This window comes from Rattus rattus, chromosome 3 (genome assembly GCF_011064425.1).
Source record: "Rattus rattus isolate New Zealand chromosome 3, Rrattus_CSIRO_v1, whole genome shotgun sequence".
NCBI lineage: Eukaryota > Metazoa > Chordata > Mammalia > Rodentia > Muridae > Rattus > Rattus rattus.
The window spans coordinates 26212334-26234640 of NC_046156.1; the positions used below are offsets into that span (position 1 = coordinate 26212334).

Sequence of the window (22307 nt, forward strand, 5' to 3'; positions counted from 1 at the left end):
CCTCAGCTATCTGCAACGTTTCCAAGAACAGATCCTATCAGATTGCAAGAAAAGAGGCCAGGCAAGAGAACCAGAGGTCAGGGCTGCCGAGATAGATTTGGAAATCATTCAGATAGAAGTGTTAACTAAAACCACACATGCTATTTCCTCAAATCAATGATCCATGATATTTCTAAAGGTTACTATATAAGCCAAAACACACATACTGTCAGCAAACCAAGGAGGAAACAATTCTAGACTGTATAAATTCAACATGCTTTTTCACCTTATAAAATCCTAATCCTTTCCATATACATTTTCCTTTGGTTCAGTTGTCTTGGTGTCAGCCTGAGGAAAAACGTTAATGGAGAGGAAACAGATAAATTATAGTTAGCTACTGTATGATGTAAAAAAAAAAACCCAAACAAACAAAAACAAAAACAAAAACAAACAAAAAAGCAGAGAGAAAAAAAACCAGTGGGGATTATGCTCAAATAATATTGCAAATATATAATCTGTTTGTCTTTAAAGAGCCTCTCTTGTACTCTCAAAATTAAAAGGTTCTTCAATGTACAACTTTTCAATATTTATTAGTTTTTAAATTCAGCATTAGAGGACAGGGTGTTTTTAATGGTATGCAAATATATTTGGAAGTTAAGATTTAATTTTTAAAAATTATGTGATATGTGTACCTATAGGTGGGTATGTTTACATGTGAGCACAGATGCCCAGGGTGTCCAGAGCGAGACTTATAAATAGTCTTGAGCCACCCACGGGACCTGGAAACTGATCCTGCATCCTTCGCAAAGGCAGCACCAGTTTTTAACCAGTGATGCACCTCTAAATCCCACAGAAAATAGTTTTTAAACTGAAAGAGAAAAACTTCTTTGACTACTGAACTCAGGTAATTAAGCTAAATTTAGTAACTCATTTTTCCTCAGATTCACATTTTGAAATTAAACTTTGACAAATTAACTATCAAAAATATTTGTAGAAGGTATAAAAATGCATCCTTGTGTCTAAGTTGCTAGGTTGGACATACAACTTACCTTTTATTTTAAAATAACTAGCTGAATGTTGTAAAATTTGAATGTTACTAATTGGCAATGAGAAAGAAACAATAAGAAATTAACTTTCTAACCTGAACACTAGGTAACTTTTCTCAACAAATAATTAACTTGCTAAGGTAAAAGTACAGAGGAAAATCAGTCTGGTTTGACAACAGGAGACTCCAGAATTGATCTGCTACAGTCGGAGAATGTTCCCACTGTAACTTGCTTCACTCTGTAAATTTACACGGTGATAAATATGTAATAAACAGCAGCTAACAATCAGTGATCAGAAAATGTGAGCACTGCCTGATCAAAAGACACACGATCCACCTGCTCCATTTCACCTTCAAACACCAGTGCCTGTGAAGAACAGGTAATACCATTCTGTTACAGTAAACGTGAGCATTTTTATAAATTAAGAATTTATAATTCTTATAATTCCTACTTGTAATTCTATAAATCTGTACTCCCCAACTTTCCTGACATAAAACAATCAACCAAACCGTGTTTTAGTATATCTCTGAGAATAAAGAAAAATACCCCTTCAATAAGTATGGGTATTTATGTCATTCTTTTTCCTAAATAATTTATTATCACAGTACAAACACACTAAAATCCTTTATTCTGCCATAAAAAAATCTTCTAAAAAGGCATCTATGAAAGCATTACTGTAAATATTACACATAATCACATAATGCTGAACAGTGCTCCCTAATATTTGAAACCAATGAATATTTACATTACAATAATACAGATACTTTCCAGCAAAAGTACAATTTTGTGAAATTGGATCAATATCAAGAAAAAACTATAATGACTTTTTTAGAACGGAATGTAAACATATTTTAGTTAATGATAATATGGTTTCCTAATTAGAAAATCTTCAAAGGAACTATTTGAACTAACAATGAACGTTCTCTAATGGGGCCACAGAAAGAAAGCCTTTATTGAAAAATATTCACTTATATTGTTTTGATATGAGCAATAGGAAATGAAAAATAAAATACAATTTCATAAATACTCGATATCAAAACAAAATATTAGGGATGAATTTAACCACAGGAGTTGATGATGCTTTCTGTCAATGTTTAAACCAGTCAGGAACAGGCTCAGGCCTGAGTGGCACTCTTGTCTTATAGTGGCAACCCATGCAAAGGGTGGAGAGCTCTCAAGGCAACCTTGCTATTTTGGATACTTTGCAATTACTCTGAGGACATCCCTAGAGTAGCTGCAGAGGACTACTACAACCATGGCTGAATTCAAGCTCCAGACAGGTCCACTGCAGCCATCCATGAGCCTGAGGAAGTACAAGTCTAGAGAAGACAAGCTTCAGTGAACTTAAATAGCTTGAACAGCTGTTTTCAGCCAGTCCAGAAGGGAGCAGCTTTCCTAGCCGCCCAGCACTTTTGTAATTGCTAGAAGCACAATCTTTGATTTGCACAAAGGACTGTACCGTGAGTGATACAAACATCTGTCATACCACATTGATTCTACTGATGAGTCAACTTGGCTCAGCTCTGGAGTCAGCTAGGGATGCCTCCGGCTTGGCTCCTAGTAGTGCAACATTAAGCCCAGCAAAGACTTCTCTCAATTTTGTTTCTTTGGTTTTGGTTTTTATTTGGCCTACTTTTGATTGCTGTAAGCAAACTGACTGGGAGTATGGGGATGAGAGAGCAACAGACCAAACCAAAGCAGCAGCACTAAGAGGAAGAGTAAAGAGACCCTGAGAGCTGTGAGGGCAGAGATGGAATACAGGGAAGTCTGAGAAGGACAACAGACAAGAGTGTGGCCCCGGTGGTTAGCAGAACCAACCAAGACAGCAGCCACGCCTTACAAGGCACTGGAGATCTGTAACTGGCCTCTGTCAGACACCGAGGAGTCTACACCTTAAGCCCAAGAACTCTAATGTTACCCATGAGTGGAGCTTCAGAATCTAACATATGAGGCTTATCCAGAAGCTCCACTTCCCTGCTACTGCTGCCGCTTAGAGCTGAGGTTTTCACTGTCTGCTGAGTACCAGGCTGCTGGCAATCAGAACCCAGAGAAGGCAGCCTCTAACCCGAGCACCTAGAACCAGTCTCTTCTGCACTTTGCTGCAGGACTCTAATTCCACTGAAAGGAGCTTCAGGCCGACCACCTTTGTATTTGGTGTTTCTTTTTTTGAAATAAGTGACCTTGAACTCAAGATAGTTTGGAGTTTTTCCTTGTGTACCCTCCCCTGTCCCTTGCCACTATGTTTGAGAACTCCACAGGTTCAGAGGGATGAAGTAGAAAATTACGAAGATAATTTTGAGTAAATCCATGAAAAACTGTTTAATAGTGTACTTGTAATTAAAAAAACTAAATAACACTAGTCTGTCTAAGACAACATAAATTTATTGAGTCACTGAAATAACTGAATTATACTTTATCATTAAGTTCTACCCAACTCAGGATTACTGTCTCATCCTCAACATGTAATTACTTAACAAGGTTCACTCTTCTCCTGGGGCTACCAGTGTACACTGAGAAGCTGCCATGGCCCCGTTCAGGAAAGGGTTCCTGGCTGGTGGAATAAATCCTTAGAACTAAGTTGTCAGAGCTCTCACACGGATAAATCTTCTCAAGTGCTTTGCAGAACGCTAGCATTGAATTTCTATGAACGCTGTGAATCAAAGCTCCTAGAGTAAGGACCTGTACTGAATGTTATAATCATGGAATAGCAAAGGGACCAGGGCCCTTCAGTTTCTAGTCAATGCCTCTTTGTTTGCCACTTTCCACTTCTCGTGTCTTCGTCACATGTTCTGCAGTACCTTGCAGGTCTCCTTTCCCGTAGAAGGTCTTCCAAACTCCGCTCACAGTGCTCTGCCACCACCACCAGTCTCTCTGAGAAAAACAAAGCAAATCCGCCTTATAATTAATACACGGTACAAACAAGAACATATATCCCTCTAAAGTTACCTACATACAGCACAAGAACAATATTTAAGCACTATCTGTCTTCGTCGTGTGCATGTGTGGCTAGTCTTCCTAACGTCTATCTGGCCGCTTCCTCTCAGTCTCTCCTTTATGTCAGCACCCCATCTACCCAAACTGAAATGCTCCCCATCTTCTACACACAATTCATCAGTCTTCTGATGGTGTTTTCTCCTCATCTACTACTTAGTGCTAAGGATGCAGAGCTCCCACATTTTATCTCTAGTCTGGAACTCTCTTGGCAGGCAGCAAGAGCCCACCTTTGGCTTCAGTACAGGACTCACTAGCCAGCTGGCCTTGAAGGTCAGATGCTCTCCTAGAATGCACAAAGCCCTGCCCTGAATCACCAGCACTCCATAAACCAGGGTGGCGACACATGCCCGGAATTCCAGCACTGAAAGGTTGAAGGGGAGACAAGGACTTCCAAGGTCACCCTTAAGGACATAGCAAGTTAGAGGCCAACCTGGGATATAACAGACCCGTGTCTAAGCAAACAAACCAGAAATACCACCTGCAACTCAAGAGAGACAAACAACATATACATCTTTCCTTCCTCAAACCCCACACAGAGTCTGCTATTTGTATCCCTCAACTGCTTCCATCCACTGCCATCTGGGTCTAAGCCAGCACTATCTCTAGGTTTCCATAACAATCTCTTAACTGCTCCTTTCACATAATTAGAGGCCTCCTCCCACATATTTTCACCCTAAATCACAAGTGAAAAGATAGTAAATCAGAATAAGAAATTCGTTTCCTAGTTTCTACTATTTATTCAGAGTTTGAGCATTCTCATCCTTTGTGGAAATACGCTTGGATTCCCATGTCTGAAACACTCTTCATCTATACCTTTGTTGTTGTTGTTGGTGGTGGTGGTTTGGCTTTTGTTGTTTGCTCAGTTTGGAGTCAGGGTTCTATGTGTATCCCTAGCTGTCCTGCAATTTGCTCTGTAGAGCAGGCTATCACCTGCCTCCCAGGTGCTAGGATTAAGGAATGTGCGACCACTGCCCAACTCATCTCAATCTACTAAAAGAACTTTTGTATCACATTTATTTAATGGTGTGTGTGTGTGTGTGTGTGTGTGTGTGTGTGTGTGTGTGTGTGTCTGCGTGTACTCACACCCACTCTCACTCAGGGCATCATGTACATGTGGAAGTTAGAGGAATTTGCAGGAATGAGTTTTTTCCTTTCACCCTGTGGGTCCTAAGAGTCAGATTAAGGGTGTCAGGCTCGGTGGCAAATGCTGTATCTGTTGAGCCAGCTCGACAGCCTTTAAAAGGACATATTCTATGTTCTGTGTGTCACGTCTGTGTGACCACGCCGGGGTGCACTTGGAGGTCAGAGAACAACTTGGCGAAGTTGGCTCTCTCCTTCCATTACGTGGGCTCCAGGGATCCCACTCAGGTTTGTCACCTTTTCTACTCAGCCATTTTCCCAGCCCCCATCTCAGCTTCTCATTTCCTGTCATGTGATATACTCTTTAAAACAGACTATTTGAGCTGGAGAGATGGCTTAGCCCTTAAGAGCACTGACTGCTCTTCCAGAGGTCCTGAGTTCAATTCCCAGCAACCACATGGTGGCTCACAACCATCTGCCATGGGATCTGATGCTCTCTTCTGGTGTGTCTAAAGACAATGACAGTGTACACACACACACACACACACACACACACACACACACACACACCCAAACAAAAAAATAAAAAATAAAAAAATAAAACAGACTATTTTTCCAAGGCTCAAATGTTAACTTTTCTACTCTATTAGCACATGATCTTGGGAAATGAAATTTACTAATCTCTCAATGCCGGTTTCTTCTAAAAAGGAAAAAAAAAATCCACCTCACAACACGGATGAGGGTAAAATGAATTCACATACAAACAGGACAGAAAATAGCTTCAAGCACAGAGCCAGCAATGTTAGCTTTCACTATTATTCAAGATTCAGGCCTCAGTAAACATGACTTCCTCAAGAGATTTCTGGTCCCTCAGAACTGAGTCCCTACTCTTATAACATATTCTACGCCTCTCCATTGAATCACTAACACCGCATCCATTTTTACTTAGTGCCATGCTTCTCTATTTAGATAATATAATTTGGTTTCCAGTCTTCCTATGTGCCCAGAGGTAGGACTGTCCCACAGGGCTTGGATACAAAACCTGCCTGCAGAGAGCTGATCTGCCAGGAGCTCTCTCCCTAAGCCCACAGCCCACAGGCGAAACATCGCTTTCTACTTATTGACTGTCCAAGGAGAGACACACCAGGAGCATACAGGGTATTGAAGCCTCAGGGTGGCCTAAGATAGGACCCTTCAGGTCTCCATCTGTGCTCAGAGCTAAGTCTGTCCCAACAGAGAGCTGATCTGCCAGGAGTGCTCTCACTCCAAAGATGCTCACAGGCCCACAGGCCCACAGGCCCACAGGCCCACAGGCCCACAGGAGGGACAAGCTCCAGTCAGAGATAGCAAGACCAAATAACATCAGAGATAACCAGATGGTGAGAGGCAAGTGCAAGAATCTAAGCACCAGAAACCAGACTACTTGGCATCACCAGAACCCAATTCTTCCACCACAGCAAACACTGGAAATCCCAATAAACTGGGAAAGCAAGATTTGAATTTAAAAATCACATCTCACAATGTTGATAGAGGACTTTAAGAAAGACATAAATAACTCGCTTAAAGAATACAAGAGAACACAGGTATCCAAGTAGAAGCCCTTAAAGAGGAAACACAATTATAGCAAAACACAACCAAACAGGTGAAGAAATTGAACAAAATCATCGAGGATTTAAAAATGGAAATAGAAACAATAAAGAAAACACAAAGGGAGACAACCCTGGAGATAGAAAACCTAGGAAAAAGATCAGAAGTCATAGAGGTGAGGCAAGCATCACCAACAGACTAACAAGAGATTGAAGAGAGAATCTCAGAGGCAGAAGACACCATAGAAAACATCAACACAACAATCAAAGGTAATGTAAAAACGCAAAAAGCTCCTAACCCAAAACATCCAGGAAATCCAGGGCACAATAAAAAGTCCAAAACTAAGAATAATAGGTATAGAAAAGAACGAAGATACCTAACATAAAGGGCCAGTAAATATCTTCAAGAAAACTCCCCTAACCTAAAGAAAGAGATGCCCATAAACAGACAAGAAGCCTACAGAACTCCAAACAGATTGGACCAGAAAAGAAATTCCGCTTGTCACATAATAGTCAAAACACCAAATACACAAAAAAGAGAGACTATTAAAAACAGTAAGGGAAAAAGTCAAGTAACATATAAAGGCAGACCTATCAGAATTATACCAGACTTCTCACCAGAGACTATGAAAGCCAGAAGATCCTGGACAGATGTCATACAGATCCTAAGAGAACACAAATGCCAGCCCAGGCTACTATATCTAGCTAAACTCGCCATTGCCATAGATAGAGAAATCAAGATATTCCATGACAAAACCAAATTTACACAATATCTTTCTATAAATCCAGCCCTACAAAGGATAATAGACGGAAAACTCCAACACAAAGTGGGTAACTACACCCTAGAAAAAGCAAGAACGTAATCTTGCAACAAACCCAAAAGAAGAAAGCCATACAAACATGATCCTAACTCTAACAACAAAAATAACAGAAAACAATCATTATTCCTTAATCTCTTAACAACAATGAACTCAATTGCCCCAATAAAAAGACATAGACTAACAGACTGGATACGTAAAGAGGACCCAGCATTTTGCTGCATACAGGAAACACACTCCAGTGTCAAAGACTGTACCTCAGAGTTAAAGGCTAGAAAACAACTTTCCAAGCAAATGGTCCCAAGAAACAAGCTGGAGTAGCCATTCTAACATCAAATAAAATAGACTTTCAACCAAAAGTTATCAAAAAAAATAAGGAAGTACACTTCATACTCATCAAAGAAAAAATCTACCAAGATGAACTCTCAATTCTGAACATCTAGTCTCCAAATGCAAGGGCATCCAATTCATAAAAGAAACTTTACTAAAGCTCAAAGCATACACTGCACCATACACAATAATAGTAGGAGCTTCAACACACCACTCTCATCAATGGATAGATCATGGACACAGAAACTAAACAGAGACACAGTGAAACTAACAGAAGTTATGAACTAAATGGTTTAACAGACATCTATGAAACATTTCATCCTAAACAAGAGAATGTACCTTCTTTCAGTACCTCATGGTACCTTCTCCAAAACTGACCATATAATTGATTACAAAACAAACCTCAATAGATAAAAGGAGATTGAAATAATGCCATGTATCCTATCAGATCACCATGGACTAAGGCTGGTTTTCAATAACAACAGAAAGTCCACATAAACATGGAAGCTGAACAATGCTCTATTCAATGATAACTTGGTCAAGGAAGAAGTAAAGAAATTAAAGACTTTTTAGAATTTAATGAAAATGAAGGCACAACATACACAAACTTATGGGACACAATGAAAGCAGTGCTAAGAGGAAAACTCATAGCTCTGAGTGCCTCCAAAAGAAACTGGAGACAGCATACACTAACAGCTTGACAGCACACCTAAAAGCACTAGAATAAAAAGAAGCAAATACACCAAGAGGAGCACATGGCAGGAAATAATCAAACTCAGGGCTGAAATCAGTCAAGTAGAAACAAAAAGAAATATACAAAGAATCAACAAACCAGAAGCTGGGTCTTTGAGAAAATCAAAAAGAGAGATAAACCCATAGCCAGCCTAACAAGAGGGAACAAAGACATTATCCAAATTAACAAAATCAGAAATGAGAAGGGAGACATAACAACAGAAACTGAGGAACCACACAAAGACCCAAGAAAGAGAGAGAACTTCAGACCAGTTTCCCTCATGAATAGTGATGCAAAAATACTCAATAAAATTCTTACAAACCGAATCCAAGAACACATCAAAATGATCATTCACCATGATCAAGTAGGCTTTATCCCAGGGATGCAGGGATGGTTCAATATATGGAAACCCATCAGTGTAATCCACTATATAAACAAACTCAAGGAAAAAAAACACATGATCATTTCATTATATGCTGAGAAAGCATGTGACAAAATTCAACACCCCTTTATGATAAAAGTAGTTAAAGATCAGGAATTCAAGGCCCATATCTAAACATAGTAAAAGCCATATAGAGCAAACCAGTAGCCAACATCAAACTAAATGGAGAGAAACATGAAGCAATCCCACTAAAATCAGGGACTAGACAAGGCTGCCCACTCTCCCTACTTATTCGATATAGTACTTGAAGTCTTAGCAGAGCAATTAAACAACAAAAAGAGGTCAAAGGGATACAAATTATAAAGGAAGAAGTCAAAATATCACTATTTGCAGATGATATGATAGTGTACTTAAGTGACCCTCAAAATTCCACCATAGAACTTCAGCAGAGTGTCGGGGTATAAAATTAACTCAAACAAATCAGTAGCTTTTGTCTATTCAAAGGATAGACAGGCTGAGAAAGAAATCAGGGAAACAACACCCTTCACAATAGCCACAAATAATATAAAATACCTTGATGTGACTCTAACCAAGCAAGTGAAAGATCTGTATGACAAGAACTTCAAGTCTCTGAAGAAAGAAATCGAAGATCTCAGAAGATGGAAAGATCTTGCATGCTAATGGACTGGAAGGATTAATATAGTAAAAATGGCCATCTTGCCAAAAGCAATCTACAGATTCAATGCAGTCCCCATCAAAATTCCAACTCAATTCTTTATAGAATTAGAAAGGGCAATTTGTAAATTCATTTGGAAAAGCAAAAAACCCAGGATAGCAAACACTATTTTCAACAACAAAAGAACTTCTGGGGTAATCACCATCCCTGACCTCTGTATTGTATTACAGAGCAATAGCAATAAAAACTGCATGGTATTGGTACAGAGACAGGCAGAGAACAGAATTGAAGACCTAGAAATGAACCCATACACCTATCATCACTTGATCTTTGACAAAGGAGCTAAAACTATCCAATGGAAAAAAGATAGCATTTTCAACAAATGGTGCTGGTTCACTGGAGGTCAGCATGTAGAAGAATGCAAATTGATCCATTCTTATCACCCTGTACAAAGCTCAAGTCCAAGTAGATTAAAGACCTCCACATAAAACCAGATACACTGAAACTAATTGAAGAGGAAGTGGGGAAGAGCCTTGAACACATAGGCACAGGTGAAATTTTCCCAAAACAGAACACCAATGGCTTATGCTTATATGTGGATCAAGAATCCACAAATGGGACTTTATAAAGTTGTAAAGCTTCTGTAAGGCAAAGGACACTGTCAATAGGACAAAATGGCAACCCACAGATCGGGGGAAAAATCTTTATCAATCCTACATCTGATACAGACCTAATATCTAATATAGACAGAGAACTCTAGTAGTTAGACTCCAGAAAATAGGATTTAATAGGATTTAATAATCCTATTAAAAAATGGGGTACAGAGCTAAACAAAGAATTCTCAACTGAGAATGCCAAATGGCTGAGAAGCACCTGCAAAAATGTTCAACACCTTAGTCATCAGGGAAATGCAAATCAAAACAACCCTGAGATACCACCTCACACCAGTCAGAATGGCTAAGATCAAAAACTCAGGTGACAACAAATGCTGGTGAGTATGTGGAGAAAGAGGTACATGCCTCCATTATTGGTGGGATTTTAAACTGGTACAACCACTCTGAAAATCAGTCTGGAGGTTCCTCAGAAAATTGGACATTGTACTACCTGTGGTCCAGATATACCACTCCTAGGCATACACCAAAAGGATGCTGCAACATATAACAAAGACACATGCTCCACTATGCTCATAGCAGCCTTAGTTATAATAGCCAGAAGCTAGAAAGAACCCATATGTCCTTCAATAGAGGAATGGATACAGAAAATGTGGTACATTTACACAATGGAGTACTACTTAACTATTAAAAACAATGACTACATTAAATTCTTAGGCAAATGGATGGAACTAGAAAATATCATACTGAGTGTGGTAACCCAGTCACAAAAGAACACACATGATATGCATTCACAGATAAGTGGATATTAGCCCAAAAGTTTGGAATACCCAAGATACAATTTATAAACCACACAAAGCTCAAAAAGAAGGAAGACCGAAGTGTGGATGCTTCAGTCCTTCCTAGAAGAGAGAACTAAATAATCATAGGAGGAACTACAGGGACAAAGAGTGGAGCATGGAGTGAAGGAAAAGTCATCCAGAGACTGCCCCACCTGGGGATCCATCCCACAAGCACTCACCAAACCCATTCTCTATTGCTGATGCCTAGAAGTGCTTCCTGACAGGAGCCAGATATGAGTGTCTCCTGAGAGGCTCTGCCAGAGCCCTACTGATAAAGATGAAGATGCTTGCAGCTAACCATTGGACTGGACAAGGGGACCCCAACGGAAGAATTAGAGAAAAGACTGAAGGAGTTGAAGGGGTTTGCTACCCCATAGGAAGAACAGCAATATCAACCAACCATACTACCCAGAGCTCCCAGGGGCTAAACCACCACACAAAGAGTACACATGGAGGGACCCATGGCTCCAGCCACATATGTAGCAGAGGATGGCCTTGTTCAGCATCAATAGGAGGAAAAGCCCTTGGTCCTGTGATCGCTCATTTCCCCAGTGTAGGGTAATGTCAGAGCGTTAAGGTTGGAGTAGGTGGGTGGAAATGAGAGCATCCTCATAGAAGCAGGGTAAGGGGGAAGGATGTATGGAAGGTGGGGGAGGGGGAAGGAGATAACATATGAAATGTAAATACATAATATATCCAAGAAAAATAAAATTAAAAGAAGATAATTGAATTTGTGAAAGCAGCAATCATGTTGGTCTTGTTTGGCACTGCAATCCTAGTGTCTACAGTTCACCTAAAACATATAGGCATACACTAAAATTATATGTTAAAGTGTGGCGTGGCAAGACAGTGTTCATCCTGTATTCTTGCTGAGGCCATTTCAAGTTTAATTAAAATTGAATTTCCTTGGGCTGGAGAGATGGCTCAGTGGTTAAAAGCACTGACTGCTCTTCTAGAAGTCCTAAGTTCAAATCCCAGCAACCACATGGTGGCTCACAGCCATCTGTAATGAGATCTGATGCCCTCTTCTGTTGTGTCTGAAGACAGCTACAGTGAACTTATATAGAATAAATAAATCTTTAAAAAAAAAGAACATTTACTTTAAAAAAAATAATTTCCTTGATGGAGAATACCATGGAAAATTACCCAGCTCGATTCTAGGAATTTAATGTGAGGATGTTTTCACTAACTTATCTCAGCTTCCGTTAAACTGCCTGCTTGGGCAAATCTACCAGCTAGTTAAGTGCTTACCTTAGCTTCTGTCAAATTGCTTGCTTATGTAAAGCACTGCTGTACCCTCCTCCCATACCTCCCCTCCCACTCTGAAGCTGCTGAGCTGAAGGCCAGGATGAGTATGGTTTTCTGAGGGCTACATCTATGTCCTTGAATACCTTGGTATAGTCCCAGACAGTTGGAAGAGACATTGGTTATCAACTATGTCTGAGTGGTCATTTCTGGTGGGCTCCCCATAAGAAAACAAATTAATTAGAGCAAAGGCACAATGGGAACATTAGAAAGATAACAATCATTTAACCAGATTTGTTCTGTGTGGAGAAGTATATGCTTATAACTAGATATAATACCTTAGTAGCATTGAAATTCATATACAACAAAACATCAGAATTTATTAAAATATACATATTTCATTAATCAGCCACTTATAAGGGGATAGGATAAGTCTGTCTGTCTATAGAGACCTGTACAGCATCTGGTAGGCTAAAATGTTTCAGGCGTCCTCTGTAAACACCTTCAGTGTCCATCAAGGCTTCAGGACTCTACAGAAGTGTAAACAGTTTTAGTAATGTAGAGCTATAACCCACAGCAGAGCATCAGCGGTTCTCACAGAGGTAAAGGAGTATAAATGAAGGGGTATTTCCATTAGGAATGTTTTCCAAGAACTCAGAAGTACTCATTCCAAAATTCTAGATCTGTTTGAAAATAGAAACTTGTTACAAAAACAATCTGGCCACACAGAATAAAATGTCTGGGAATCATAATGTGCCAAATAAAAATCAGCAATACAGTGGCATTATTTATAAATAACAGTATGTAAGGCTGGAGAGATGGCTCATTGAGTCAGAATGCAGGCCTCTCCTACAGGGCCCAGGTTAGGTTCCAACTGCCCACACCCATGTTTCACAGCTGCCTCACATTCTAACTCCAGGGGGTCTGAAGGCATCTGCACTAACATGCACAGATTCCTCCTGCCACACACAAGCAATTAAAAGTAATAAAAATATTAAAAATTAACACCAACAAATGTGACATTAAGGAATGTCTGAAAAGCAGGAAATCAGCTTTTTTCCTAACAAAATTTCTAACAGATTTCACACTGTACATCTATCTAGAACTTTGTGTTTTCAGTCACTTCAAAGAAATTGAAGGTTAATCAGGAAAGATAACAGAGAAGCTGAATAAAGAGAGGCAATAAAGAAGAGACTTGGGGTCTACAGGGATGGCCTGTCATGTTACCCTGATGAGCTGAAACTCATGTAGTGTGAGAGACATAACCAACTCCACAGTATCATCCTGTGACCTTCCACATGCATGTCAGAACATGTGTGCATCCCAGTTCATAATGCATATGCATAGTCACAGAAAAATATAAAAGTTCAAAACAGAAAGCTTTAAATGTTTTAATATAAAGTCTATGAATTATGAATGTCTTATAATATGGTCTGCTATCAACATAGAGTTCCTGCATCATTTCTGTCATTCACATAAAGACTAGCTCACCAGAGACTAGCCCATTGCTTTTAAAATATGATATTTAACAGTAACACCAACAAGGGAAAACTGATTAACAAATCCAGGTGGTACCAGGATTCTGCAATAGTCAGTTTTAAAGGTCAACTGCAGTCCTCTGGTATTCAGGCAAACACTAGTGTAGCTAACTCTAGGAAGAAATTGTATGGAGGATTTGGGTTTCTAACCAGGGCCCTTTAGGAAGCTTATCCTAAATAACCGAGGTGATCCTGACTCACAGGATGAATGATCATAGGCAGAGCTGAGGGTTTCCTGGAAAAGCAGCAGCCACTGCTCCTTCCCCAAAATTCAATGTCTCCTTGAAAAAAATTACCTGTGGTTTGGGCTGGACTAGCAAGAATTATGGATTCTGTTCCTAATACATAATCAGTCTCCCTCCCCTCCCGTCTGCCCCCCCTCCCTCTCCCTCTCCCTCTCCCTCTCCCTTTCCCTCTCCCCTCCCTCTCCAGCTTTTTGACAGATGGTTTCTCTGTGTAGTCCTGGCTGTCCTAGAACTTGCTCTATATTCCAGGCCGACCTGGAACTCACAGATCAGCCTGCCTCTGCTCCGAGTACTGGCATTAGAGGTTTGTAACATCACTGCCAGGCTACATGATCTCTTCATACATACAAACCCTACATGTTCATTTCTTTGATATAACCCTGACCTATGCTTACATTTAGGTTGAAATTTATAGGCTATAAGTACAGAATAAATAATACTATGCCCTTCATAATGTTATTTATTCAATACTTAAATTTCAAATCTCTGTAGTAAAATATGTTTTCCTTTATTTCATCTCAATAGCAATCACAGAAACATTTCTAAACATCCAATACCAACCAAAAAGGGACACACTACCACTTAAAATCTTCACTGTACTTCTAAACGCTGCTGTTATTTCAACTCGAAAGATTAATCTTGATAAGATCAGTATATTCAAGCTTTATTGGTTTCATTTAAATATGTTTCCTTGGCTTTTAAAAATGAATCGTGCTTGAAGCCCTGGTCTGGCTTCAGAAGACCAGGGTGGAATATAAGGGATTCATTGCTGTGTGATACTCATATCCAAATGAGGTTCACAGAGATGTTAGTAACAGTGATCTTCCCAAGGATTCTGTTCTGTGACAGCCAATTTCTGTGCTAACAGGGGTGGTTTAATTAGAGGAAGTAAAACTGGAGTGGGGTGGGGGTGGGGCCTAGGACTCATGAGTTAACCTTCTGACTAAAGGAATGGAGAAGCTAGTCAGAGACAAAGACTACGTTACAGGTTGTAAAGCTCCAAGGAGTTTTCAGATATAGTGGGAAGAATCTAAAGTCACTTTAGGAAACAAGAATGAAGTTCTAGGAACTACGGAAGGCGGTAAGGGTCTGAGGAGAGTGTCCCACCCAATACAGTCACCAGATGTATCTGGATAGCTAATCTACTACAGCAGCAGGGTTTGCTTGGAGAGGTGTGGAACTGGGAAATCTTGCCACTGCAAGGTCTTTCTTTAGATGCTCTAACTGAAGTGCAAGGGTGTGTGAAACGTAACTAGTAAAGCATGCAGTGAATTAGAGAATGTATTCATTGTTGGGTGGTGTAAAAAAATCTCTAAAATTCCCATAATTTTCCAACATCAATATTGTTGAAACCATTTAACACATGAAAATAATAAGCAAACGTTAATTTTAACAATTAAAAAAAGAACTAGTTAGAGGTGCCCTACTGGGCTTTCTGTAAATGGCTGTTAACTATCTACTATGGTTATCTTTAAGTCAACTGTAATAAAAAACACCCTTTCTCCCAGACCTAGTCAGAATTAGGTTCAGCACTCATACACTACGTTAGCTCGAGCTTTCAGGTAATATACAAATGGAACACACACAGTAGCCCTGACTATAGGTCTCTTAATGATTATATTTGTCATACGATATAACAGTAGGTTCTGGTCAAATCACACACACAAATTAACTAATTATAAAGTACCTCGGTTTAGAGTAGATACTTTGATACCTTTTATGGAGAAAGGTAGCAGAGTAAGATATATAGATAGCAATAGTGATAGAGCTAACAGTTTCTTTAGGTGGGCCATACATTTGTAGACCTCTTGTAGGTCACAGCGAAGATGTTCTTCCCTGACTTTACACTGGCAGGCATCTGCTGGAACGTGAGAAGTGCAACTGCTGCGGGCTCCACAGTGAACACTGAGGCAGAAGGTGAGGGCTATGGAGCGGTATTGTTTACTTAAAGACAGACATCCTCGGGTTGAAACCTAGATTTTACTGTAAGTCTATACTGCTCCACAGCCAGTGTTCTTTCAGTTCTGCCCTCCAATATATTCCCCACAGAAAGAAACTCTTAGTCTTCACAGGAAAGATTAAGCCAGGCCAGATCATAGTAGTTTTTACTAATAACATTTGCTGAATCAATAATTAAAGACAACTTTATACTATAAAAAGCTCTAACAAAATAACATAGTGTGATGGTTTGCATATGCCCAGCCCAGGGAGTGGCACTATTAGAAGGCGTGGCCCTGGTGGAGCAGGTGTAATCCAGATTAAATGTGTGCACTACCATGCCTGGACCTGGGACTTGTTTTGCCTCAGGCTGACCTTGAATTCAGAGATCTCCTGCCTTAGTCTCCTGGGATTAAAGGTCTACACTACCTTGCCTGGGCCTAAGCTTTTCATAGCCACTTTGCCTCAAGATCTCCATACCAAGATCCAGGTCAGAAACTTGTCCTCTAGCCTCAAGATCTAGATCACAGGTGAGCCTTCCAATTCTGGGTTGTAGTTCATTCCAGATATAGTCAAGATGACAGCCAGGAACAGCCATTACACATATGTTTCAATATCTCTAGGTATATTTATATTACATACATATCTATACATATATATGTGAGTATGAAACACCAATTATAATCATCTACTATAATTGCTATTTTTACCACTATTTTCTCCATGTCTCTCACTATGTTTTCTAGAAGCATCTAAACATTCCACATACTAATTATACAGTAGAGTATACAGTAGTACTAAGTATTAAGTAGCATTAAGGGACCAAACAGCCTGAATAATGCTGCTATGGCTTGATTATATACTTACAGTGACTTCTAGAAGTATTTATCAAGTAACAATTCATTATTGTATGTCTTAGTATTCTACTGTTTTGTATTTTCCTCTGTGGGACCATGTTCTGCCTCAATTTCCTTATCTATAAAACAACACTGTAATTATTCCTATCACACAGTAGTATGGTGAAGATTTTTAATTGCTATAAGTTAATGATTCTTGACCAGTGGCTTGAGACTTCCTTAGTCTCTATCTCCAATAATATTTAAATTATGTTTCATAACAGTAGCAAAATTATAGTTATGAAATAGCAACAAAAATAATTTTAGGGTTGGGGGTCAGCACAACATGAGGAGCTATACTAAAGGGTCACATCATTAGGAATGTTGAGAACCACTACTATAGATAAGCAAACTACTGTTTGATAGCTAATAAGAACTCATATGAGAGCTACCATTATGAAACATTATCCTGCTCATAGCCAACAAAAAACAAATGTTCTTGGAGCAAACACTTTTTAAAAAAATGAACTATCCAATTTCAAGTATATTTTAGTATACTTTCTCAGAAAAACAAAGAAAAAGTAAGTATTTATAACGGTCTTTACCATTAGGTAGAAACATGTGAAACATGTTTTTATAGAAAAATGGTTGCATATCAGAAAGCATAAAGATTTAACTTTCATGTACTTCTATGTCTCTACCAGCAAAGTCAGGTACAGAGGAACTCAATGCACCAAACACTGTTGTCACAAGACACAGGCTTTTCAACCACGTTAGTTCTGTAACAAAGCAACTGCAACAATGATAATAATGACTCCCTTCCACTTCAAGCCAAATTTACCTTGAAGCCTAAAAAGCAAGTTCATGACTGCTTGTCAGTAGATATTGACTCTGTATTTCAAACTGTATCTTGAAGAAGTGAACATAATATACAAAAGAAAAAAATCTTACCATGCTTTCCTCTAGAAATATCCACATATTGACACAGTCTGGGATGGGTGATGGTCTTAAGGATTTGAAAGCGACCTAAGATTTTGATGGAGTTTGGTGTGAGAGGAAGGCCGTTGCTTCCACAAACATCATGTGGAAGAGCCGAGGCAAAGAAAGTAAAGGCGCCCATTTCAGCATCCTTCAGAGGAAACATTTTTGGAGTCTTGGGTCCTCTATGATGATCTAGAAAATGAGAGAATTTTATGACAGAATGAGCTAACATTAATCCAGTATTTTCTCACTTTAAAATTAACAGTCAACTCGGAAAACAAAACAAAACAAAGCCATGCCACTCTGAGATCAAATATTAAAAAAAAATTGAAATTTAAAAATGTAAAGACAGCATATGAAAGGAAAACACCCAAGTACAATTTTATATGGCAGCTCAAAATCCATTTTGAAGACTTTCAATAGCATAAAAAAGGGAAGAGTTAAAAGATTTCCTCTTCAAATTCCATCAAAAACGTGCCCGAGGAGGGATGTGCTGTTGCTTTGCTGCTCTTGGTTTGTTCTGCTTTCACACAGGGCTCTCATCCATCCCAGGATGCCCTTGACTCACTGTCCTTGAGCTCCTAATTCTCCTTCCTTCACCTCCCAGGTACCTGCTTACACATATGCTGTGCGTGGCCGTGTCTGTGACTTGTAAATCTTGAGGAAATCTGATACTATATTTTCATATTAGTGAAGTTCCTCTCTTACCTAAAGCTTGATTAACCTACTATCCTATTAGTTGAATGACTTAAGAAGTGACTATAGAGTGTGTACAAGAGAGCACCATCATGAAATCATCAAGCAAGTATACATTGTGTAGCAGGAAATGGTTAACGGGGCCAATTCAGATTCAGGGACTTCACCCTTGAGAACCCAGACAATGCTTAGCCAAAACCAAAAGAAAGTTAAAGTTAGAATGGTGATGTGAAATACTGAAGTACTAGGAGAGTCAGTTTGCCCCAGTGTATTATGCACCATCATTTATTTTCCAAATATAAAAGACAAATAGATAAGGGAGGAGGTAAAAAGGGAAAAGGAGAAAGTGTGAAGGGAAAAGGAAGAAGGAAGTGGAAGGAAAGCCAAGTGAGTAAAACGAACCTAAATTATAACCATTGTTATAAACAGCAGGAACAGAGAGAGGATGGGAGGGAGGGAGGAAAGCGAAGGCTTGGGGAGGCAGCCCTCAGCTCTGGAATTGTTAGCACCCTAGGTAAGCTGTGGCTACTCTAAAACGAGGATTTAGTCAGCATGCTTCTCCATGTACACGAAACCCCAAACGGCCGCGGTTTGTTGTTTGTGGTGAATATGTGTCAGCAAGTACCTGGGAGGTGAAGGAAGGAGGATTTAGGAGTTCTAGGGCAGTGAGTCAAAGTCAGCCTGCGATAGGTGGGAACCCTGTACCAAAGCAGAACAAAACAAAACTTGACGTCTAAATACTGAACCAATGAGAATCATGGGTGGTTTAGAAGAAACTACAGGATAAAGAGCAAAAATGAATATTAGCTCACATGCACACACACACACACACACACACACACACACACACACACACACACAGAGCTCTGATGGCATCTGAAATAATTTATGTGAAATCAAACAAAATTCAACTACATCTATAGAGATCTGAGAAAATATTACACCCATTATATTATGGTGTAAAGAGAATGGAAAGTAATACGTCATAAGAGCAAAGATTAATGCCCAATAGATTCATGAGAAAATAAAGAGATTCCTTGGTTATCAAGGAATTACATATTGGGGTTGGGGATTTAGCTCAGTGGTAGAGCGCTTGCCTAGCAAACGCAAGGCCCTGGGTTCGGGCCCCAGCTCTGAAAAAAAAGAAAAAGGAAAAAAAAAGGAATTACATATTAAAGTCACACTAGAATTTATTGCTACAATATAGCAAAAACCAGTATATCATCATGTGCTATTGAAAAAAGTATCCATGTCAAACTGTTGAAGATGCCATGCAAGATGTATCACCCCCACGCCTATTATAAACACATTTCTCTGGGATGTAACTTAATACCACAGAGGAACAGACAATAAAAGCAAAGAAACAATAAAATTTAAACAAGAATTCCATAAGAATAAACCCCAAGTAGAAGCTATCCAGAAGAACTAAAGCATTGTTTGCTTAACAACAAAGCCATTGAATCCTAAGGCAAATATGTTCAAGGAGAAGAGGAATGGAATGGGGAGCTTCTAGGCCGCAGAGAAGACTGAAGACTTGCTGAAGGCATGTATCTTTTCTCCAAAGAGAACGTGAAGGGCAAAAAACTGAGTAAGGGGGTTTGAAAAGGGAAGAGGTTAAAAAGATGTCTAAACACACAATCTACAAAATCAAGCACACTTACCACTGGAGGGAAAGAAAGAACTTGGATTATCTTTGATATTACAAAAATGCTCATGGGTCATGACATTGAAGGAAGGAGAAAATGTAATCTAGCACACTGTGTGGGTCTGCACTGAGAAAAAAATTATAAATTCCTACTACTGTGAACATTTGTTTTCAACACATAGATTAAACAATACACTTAGCCAACCTTGACAACATACAAGTAAAAGTCTTGCTAAGGAAAAATGCAGGTGTCCCCATACTATACTAGGTATTAATGATAGCGCTATTGGCTAGACTTTAGCTAATTACTCATAGCTGTTTGTTTACAGATACCACTTGCTTTCAAAACTTAAAAAGCCAGGCACCCATAGCCACATGCATTTGATGGCTAACCAGGAGAGAAAGTCCAGACTGCCTCAATCTGGTTTGGGCACCATCTTGACAATTGGAATAAATGTGTGCTCTTTATAATAAAAAGGATACCGATTAGTTCCACCACAGATACAGTTATGCCCATCCTGTTTTTAAGAAAAGTTGTGATGTACACCACTTCATATCCCATTCAAAATCCAGACCTCAGAATTGCCTACAAGAAGTCTTTAGAGCACAAGGTTCCTTCTCTGTTCATTGGCAGCCAAATGAAATCTCCTGCAGGCTCTTGGAACTAATGCACCCGCAACCTTGGTAACACAGGCGAATTTGTTTTCTGTGGTGATAAACGGAGAGAGCCACTACTATTCTCATCTTAACAGAAGTCAAAACATATCCTCAAAAGTTCATGTGAAATTAGTTATGACCATTATCCCCGAATCTTGTAGATACTGTGGGCTAGCTTAAGTCAATATTAAAGCTACTAGAATTTTAATTTCTTCTTCATTGAGTAGATCCAACATTACAGAAAGTTATAGCTAAACACTAGCTCTTATTCATAGGGAAGGGGAGAGATAACCGCGACATTTTAATATCCAGTTTTTACAATGACATATTGGATTTTCAGTTATAGATATTAGTAACATACAGCTAAAAAAAAATCAAACAAGTGTTCATGATTCAAAAAGATAAACCACGGGCAAGCATACAAATTTCAGTATTGCTCTACCTCTCAGGTGTGCATGAAGCTCACAAACAGAAAACACACACACACACACACACACACACACACACACACACACACACACACACGCTCACACTTGGTGACTAGAAGAGAGTAAAAAATGAAAACGATGAGGTAAGACATTGCAAGACGAAAGCCGGGTAGGCAGGGAGCTGGCTTGTAGAGTTAACTCAGTGGATACTTTGAAACTTCTACGGTAAGTTCGATGTTTTTGTAGCTGCTAGACTATTAAGGACCACAAACATGGTACACACCTTCAATGAATATAAACTCTGAAAGAGCTTGGAGACGAATGACTCAAGTGAGTTGGAAATGTTTTAAAAAATGAGTAGTAGTGGGGATACGTAAAATCGTATTTGCATTTCTGAGACTCGGTGAATTTATGCTTCACGGAGAAGGAAGTTTGGAGACAAACACAGCAGCAGCAAGCAGATCCACAGGTTGGTTCTACCGGTTCCTGCAGAATGGCTGGGTCACCTGATGCACCTGATTGCCTTCTAGGTCCCACAAACCCCACCCACTACCACAAGGAACGCTACGACAACCAGAATACCTGCCTGAATCTGGGGGCGCAGAGATTAGGGGGATGAACTCCTAAACGCAGTGGTTGTGCCTGGCAGTGTTTAGTGGGCCGTGTTCTGCATTTCAGGCGCGTCTACAAGAGGCCGCCCATGGAAGATGACAGCCGGAGCGACACGCCTCCGTCCGCGCGGGCCGAACAGGTTCACAGCTCAGAACTTGTGTGTGAGCGCGCGCCTGGCTCCAGTGACAGCACCCAGCATACCCCCTCCCCCTCTACCGCCTCCGGTCGGCCGCTAATCATGACGTTATATCTCCGAGACGCAAAGCCGAGGGAAGACCCCAAACTTCCGGCCGCCTACCCCTTGCCCAAACAGACAACAAAATGATGCGAGTGAGAAAGAGGTGAGGGAAGAGTAGAGGGAGAGAGGAAGTAAATGGAAGATGAGGGCTCAGTGTGCCACAGGAAGAGA

At 39.8% G+C, this 22307-nt stretch overlaps 1 protein-coding gene across 1 annotated transcript in view; it reads right to left on the reverse strand.

Annotated features, from left to right (window-relative positions):
• Positions 1-22117, reverse strand: part of Tbck (TBC1 domain containing kinase) — a 153316-nt gene extending 131199 nt beyond the window's left edge. Inside the window, exons 1-3 of the mRNA XM_032897303.1 lie at positions 21869-22117; positions 17831-18052; positions 3824-3896 (exon numbers count right to left, since the gene is read on the reverse strand). Coding sequence (XP_032753194.1) covers positions 3824-3896; positions 17831-18023 — 266 coding nt within the window. The 5' untranslated portion in view covers positions 18024-18052; positions 21869-22117. The remainder of the gene's footprint in view (positions 1-3823; positions 3897-17830; positions 18053-21868) is intronic.
• Positions 22118-22307: the final 190 nt, after the last annotated feature.